Raw genomic sequence first — 5731 nt, forward strand, 5'->3', positions numbered from 1 at the left:
TACAAACAGCCCCAGTATAGAAACCAGCCCCAGCCCCAGCCATGACAAAACAGGCCACCCAGCCCCAGCCCCAGCCAGCACACACAGCCAGGCCGCCCACCCGCATCCAGGCGCTTCACGATGCGCTCGCCCCGTGCGTCGATGGCGCGGGTGGTCAGCGCCGCCTCCAGCCCCAGGTCAGACACCTGGGCGGGGGCGGGAGGGGGAGGGCGGCGGGGTGGGTGGGGGGGAGGAGGAGGGCGGCGGGGTGTGTGTGGAGGTGTGTGGTGTGTCAGTGCGTGGGCGGGCGGGGGTCGATGTAGGCAAAGGTGGGGACATGGGCTGGGGTGCAGAGCTCACAGCAAAAGCCGTAACCCGGGAGCAACGCTGGCGCCAAGCCATACCGGCGCCACACCCTCAAGCTTGGGAGGCCCTCCACAAGCCCCATTCCCGCCGCCCTGCCCTGTGCCGCTCTGCTCACCCCCAGCAGCCGCGCCGCCGCCTCCAGGGCCGCGATGCCGGCGCCGCCCGCCACCGCCGCCTCGTCGCGGCTGGAAAGCGTGAAGTCGACGTTGCCGAGGTGCAGCACGCCCGCCACTGTGCGCAGCACTGGAGCAAGGGGGCGGGGGGGGAGGAAGGAGCCGGGCTCTATTATGTCCTCCCTAGGGAGGCAGGTGGGCAGGGAGTGGGGTGGTGGCAGCCCCGCGCAGCGGCTGCTGGTGCATCTTGCATCCTGTCGGAGCACTGCCGGCCCCGGTCCTGACTCGGACACCCAGGGGGGAAGCGGGCTGGCTCCATCGGTACTGCAAATACTGCACCGCGCGGTACCGCCAGTACCATCTCCTCACCCGCATCCACGTGGTGCTGCTGCAGGCCCACGATGCGCATCGCCTCCAGGGTGTGCCTGCGGGGCGGTACGGAGCCGGGCGGGGGCGGTACACACAGCAGCAGCATGAGCCGCCGTGCTCGACCGCTGCTCTGCGCGCCCCACCGGCGCCAGGGTGGCACGTAGCTACTTTGCTGCAGCACCCCTGATCGACTCAGACATCTCCTCAGCTGCCTGGCACTTCACAAGCCATGCCTCCTGCGCCCTGCCCCACGCTGCCACCCACCCACACACACCTGAACTCCTGGGCATCATCCACATCTGTCAGCGTGTACACGTCAGACTGGTGCAGGTAGCGGAAGGAGGCGGCGCCGCCCTCCAGGCTGCAGGGGTTTGCCAGTGCAGGTGTGGGTGTGGGTGTGAGGGAGGGCAGCCGGGAACTGGCCGGGGCAGGCGGGGGAAACAGGCAAGGCAAGGAGCGCCAGCGGCGCCCGGCGGCGCGGGGGCGGCGCTGCGGGCCCTCCCCCCCGCTCCTGCCGCTGCTCGGGGCTGGCCCCCGCGCACAGTTGGTAGAAAAATAGGTAGGAACGGCTGGGGGCCCTTGATGCTGACCACGCGAACCTGCGGGGGAGGGGTGTAGGGTGGGGCACGGGTAGTGGGCCAGGCAAGAGCATATGACGCGGTGTGTCGGGCTGGTGGCGCGCCTGCAAGGGCAGAGCTGCATGGCAGGCGCGCAGCCGCGGTCGGCACCGCTCAACCGCTAGCCACGCCGTGCAGCTCCCCCTCAGCGGCCACCACCCCACACACAACACGGCCCCGCCACACCACCCGCCACCACCGCCCCGCACACAACACCACCCCTACCACACACAACACAGCCCACCGCCAACACCACACCGCCACCGCCGCCCCGCACCTCTCCAGCAGGTATGTGGAGATGGAGGCGCCCGCCACGCGGCCGCCGCTGTCAAAGTCGATTTCCACAAACTTTCCAAAGCGGGAGGAGTTGTCGTTGCGCGAGGTCTTGGCGTTGCCAAAGGCCTCCAGCAGAGGGTTGGACTCGAGCACCTGGCGGGGCAGGGGCGAAGGCAGAGGCAGGTGGCGGGCGGAGGGTTTGATACTGGTGGTGGTGGTGGCGGTGTGAAGCAGGTGAGGGCATGCGGAGGGCGGGCGTGGGAAGCTGGGAGGCCAGGGGCCACCCCGTAGGCTCCGCCCGGCGCTCCCTCCATGCAGCAACCCAGCCGCACAGCCGCACGCTGCTGCATGCGCGGGAAGGCGAACAGTCACCGGCCTGGGCCCGCCACCTCCATGCGCGCACCTGCTCCTCGATCGGAGCGCTCTCCACGCCGTTTGTCGGCGCCGCCGCGCCGCCGCCGCCGCCGCCGCTGCCAGTGCGCGCCACGCTGGCGCCGCCCAGCGCGTGCTGGTGCTGGTGGGCGGGCATGGCGCGGTGGGCCAGGTACTGTGGGGGCACAGGCAGGGCAGCGGTACGTCAAGCTGCTGCCGCCGCACGCCGCAGGTCTGCTGCCAGCACGCACCAAGAACCAAGCTGCGCCCAAAGTGGCGGCGGGCAGCCGTGCACGCTGGCCCCGCCTCCCAGGCTATACCCTCGGCTCTGCTGCCCCCAGGCCCCTCCTCCACCTCGTGCTGCTGCCAGCAGCCCCACCATACCGCCACCTCGCACCGCACCGCCACCCTGTGACAGCAACATTGTACCGCCACCATGTACCGCCACCCTGCACCGCCCCACCTGCATCACCATCTTGGCGCTCTCGGTCTTTCCCGCCCCCGACTCGCCGCTGATCAGGATGGCCTGCCGCGCCTCGTCCATCATCATGGCGCTGTACGCCTGCGGTATGGGTGGGCGGTACGGGTGGCCGGGACAAGAACACGGCGCGATAATGCTGACAAGAGAGGAGGACAGGCAATTGTGATGCTGGCAACGGGCAGGGAGGCGCAGGGCAGGGCAGGGCAGGGCAGGGGGGGAACCGGAAAGGGCTGCGCAGGGGGCAGCGGATGCACGTCCTCCGCACGCCCGCAGCCGCCCGGCCCCAGCTGCCCTCCCGCCACCGCCGCCGCCACCCTGCGCAGCCCACCTGCTCGGCGATCGCGTACACGTGCGGCGACAGCTCCCCCAGCGGTACGCCCCTGTACTGCGCCATCATGCGCGGGCCGTACAGCTGGCGCAGCCGCTTGTGCGGGTTGGCCTGCAGGCATGGACACGGGAGGGCACACATTTCGGCGGCGGGGTTAATGAACGGGGGGGAGGCGAGGGCCCAGAGTCTAGTATCTGGCAGGCGGCGGCAGGAAGGTGCCAGGCAGCCGCTACGCGGACCGGCAGGCCACCGCCTGCTGCCGGCCAGGACAGCGGCCGGCATCCTGCCGTAGCTCACCGCGATGAGTATGTTTCCAGAGTAGGTGTAGATGGAATCCAGGCCGTACCGCACTTGCAGCGTGTGCAGGATGCTGCGGGCACGCGGGGAGGGAGGCGGCGGCACCAGGTCGGGCAGAGGAGGCGGGTGTGGACCGGGTGCCGAGTGCTTGTGCTGAGTCAGGCTGCGTCAGGCTGCGCCAGGCCGCTCCTGCAGCTGCTGCCGCCGCCGCTGCCCAACTCCCGGCGCTGAATAAAGAAAGAAAAGAGCAAACTGGCGGGAAATAGTACAGGAGACAAGGAGGGAAGGCAGCGTGGAGGCCCCGCCCGCCTCACCCCGGCTCGTGCAGGAAGTCGGATTTCACCAGATCATCCACGGTGTCGTCCCGCTCATTTTGCAGGCAGCAGTCGCCCGCGGGCAGCCCCGCCACCTCCTGCCCCTCCTCCGTCACCACATCCAGCAGGGGCTCGCCGCCGGGCTGCTTGTGTACCGCCTGCGGGGCGCAGGGAGGGGCGCGGCGGCGAGGCCGTGGGCGGCCGGGAGCGGGCGGTTGCGCAGCGGTTGCGCCCGGCGGCGGCGCTGCGGGGCGCCCCGGGGCGGGCGGCATGGGCTGGGCTGCCGCCGGCGCGGCTGTGGATTCGGGCTGAGCTGCGCAGAGGCTGGCTGGCTGCGGTAAGCTGGCCGAGAGGCCGGGAATGCCGCGCCTCGATACCACAACGCACCTGCACCGCCGCCCGCCGCCAGTGGGTCACTTTGCGCTTGCTGCTGCCGTCGGGCCCGGCGGCCTCCACGGGCACCCAGACTTGGCTGCCCTCGTGGTAAGTCGCCGACAGGCCCCTCTGCAGCTGGGACTGCGTCATGGTGCCCGAAATCGTGTTGGCGCCGGGGGGGCGCTGTCACATAGCCAAGGGCGTCGCACGGGGACCGGAACCGTCCCAGCACCGCCTCGCCGCCCGGCTGCGCAAGCTGGCGCAACGCAGAATCCCCAGTTCGAGGGACAGCGCTCTGGACGCCCGCTGGGACCGAAATCACAAGGTGCAGGCTCTGGGCGAGGCCAGAGCGGCGAAAGGCGACCCAACAGAACCGCCCAAACTTCCAATGAAGGCCGACTTTCTACCCCGCAAAACTGAGCAGGATGGCAGCACGGAGACTCGCTCATTTCATTGCTACCGCTTTCAAACATTTTGACTGTGATTGACGGCTTCCCTCCAAGGCAAAGCGGCGCCGCATTGCTCACGCAGCACACAGGGTTGCTTCAGCCTTGCCCTCCCACCCGACCTCCCTTCCTCCCCGACCGACAGCCGCACCTCCTGGGATCCCACAGCACCTTGCCGAGCGCTAATGGCCAGCCGCACGGGCCCGGGCCTCCTATTTGCTGCCGGCGCCATAATCCTGCTGGCCGGCGGCGTGGCGGCGGCGGCAGCCGACAAGCGCCCCCAGCTTTCCGACGAAACGCTGTACCAGCTCCTGTATGTGGAACCCAACCACTACCTCCAGTCCCTGGGCAACGTGAGACAGGGCAGGGGCGGGCCTGGGCAGCACCCACCTGCACGCCGGCACGGCGGCGGTTGGAGGCGCGGCACGGCAGCTGCACCGTGCATCGAACGCGGTCTCAGCTCCGCAAGCCACCCTGCCAACCCGATCTGCTCGCTGCTGACCTCCCGCGCTGCGCTGCAGATCAGCGATGTGCCGGGCAGCCTGTCCCGGACGTTCCTGAGTCCGGCGCACCGCCGTGCCGCGGGTCGGGTGCGTGTCCCCCTGGACTTTCCTTGTTCTGCCTGCCTGCCTGCCGGGTGCTGAGTCCTGGCAGGAACGCCCCACCGGCTGTGCAGGCGGCTAGAACAGACCCTGCACGCCTGCAGCTAGACTCCCTGCCTGCTGCCCGTGCCAAGCGTGCCAGCGCAGCCGCCCGCCGCCGCCAGCGCACGCGCGTGTGAGCACCCCCTTCTCGCCTGCCCCGCCCGCAGCTGCGGCGCTGGATGGCATCGGCCGGCATGCGCACATGGGCGGACCAGATGGCAAACGTGCATGGGATCGTCAAGGCCTCGGGTGCGCCCCGCTGGCAGCAGCTCTCTGGGGGGGCTGGGGTTCACATGTATTCCCCCCAGGGGTATGGTGCGCCGCCCTCGCCTCCCCCTGGCCCCTGCCGCTCTCCCCATCACCCCCACAGCTCACCTGCCGCCTCCCCTGCCCCTCTCCGCTGCTCCCCACTCCCCCACCACACACCCACACACCCACACACCCACACACACACACACACATGCAGACCCCGAGGCCCCCACCATCATCCTGGGCTCCCACTACGACACAGTGGTGGACGGCGGCAAGTTTGACGGCGCGCTCGGCATCATCACCGCCATCTCCGCGGTGAAGGCGGTGCTGCTCGAGGTGGGCAGCCCCTAAACCAAAACCCTAGCTGACTTTTTGGGCTTTTCTCTAAAGACCCTAGCCGGGCCGCCTGGCGTGTGTGTGGCGGCTGCCTGCTGCCCCGCCGCCGCCGATCGTGCGCCGCTGCTGCGTGCGGCGGCCGGCGCTGCGGTCCTGCTGCGGCCAC

The 5731-nt window shown here is 70.0% G+C and overlaps 2 protein-coding genes across 2 annotated transcripts in view; one reads left to right on the top strand and one right to left on the bottom strand.

Annotated features, from left to right (window-relative positions):
- Window positions 1-3784, bottom strand: part of CHLNCDRAFT_25512 (hypothetical protein) — a gene marked incomplete at both ends in the record, with an annotated part of 8271 nt that extends 4487 nt beyond the window's left edge. The window contains 11 exons of the mRNA XM_005845765.1: window positions 101-185; window positions 461-588; window positions 828-883; window positions 1102-1188; window positions 1370-1405; window positions 1698-1873; window positions 2124-2267; window positions 2556-2654; window positions 2902-3012; window positions 3199-3271; window positions 3513-3784. Coding sequence (XP_005845827.1) covers window positions 101-185; window positions 461-588; window positions 828-883; window positions 1102-1188; window positions 1370-1405; window positions 1698-1873; window positions 2124-2267; window positions 2556-2654; window positions 2902-3012; window positions 3199-3271; window positions 3513-3784 — 1267 coding nt within the window. The remainder of the gene's footprint in view (window positions 1-100; window positions 186-460; window positions 589-827; window positions 884-1101; window positions 1189-1369; window positions 1406-1697; window positions 1874-2123; window positions 2268-2555; window positions 2655-2901; window positions 3013-3198; window positions 3272-3512) is intronic.
- A 734-nt stretch (window positions 3785-4518) lies between these two features.
- The window catches only part of CHLNCDRAFT_53494 (hypothetical protein), a gene marked incomplete at both ends in the record, with an annotated part of 5362 nt that continues 4149 nt past the window's right edge, over window positions 4519-5731 (top strand). Inside the window, 4 exons of the mRNA XM_005845658.1 lie at window positions 4519-4686; window positions 4855-4923; window positions 5145-5226; window positions 5444-5504. Of these exons, the coding sequence (XP_005845720.1) occupies window positions 4519-4686; window positions 4855-4923; window positions 5145-5226; window positions 5444-5504 (380 nt within the window). The remainder of the gene's footprint in view (window positions 4687-4854; window positions 4924-5144; window positions 5227-5443; window positions 5505-5731) is intronic.

Source organism: Chlorella variabilis, assembly GCF_000147415.1.
Source record: "Chlorella variabilis unplaced genomic scaffold CHLNCscaffold_16, whole genome shotgun sequence".
Classification (NCBI taxonomy): domain Eukaryota; kingdom Viridiplantae; phylum Chlorophyta; class Trebouxiophyceae; order Chlorellales; family Chlorellaceae; genus Chlorella; species Chlorella variabilis.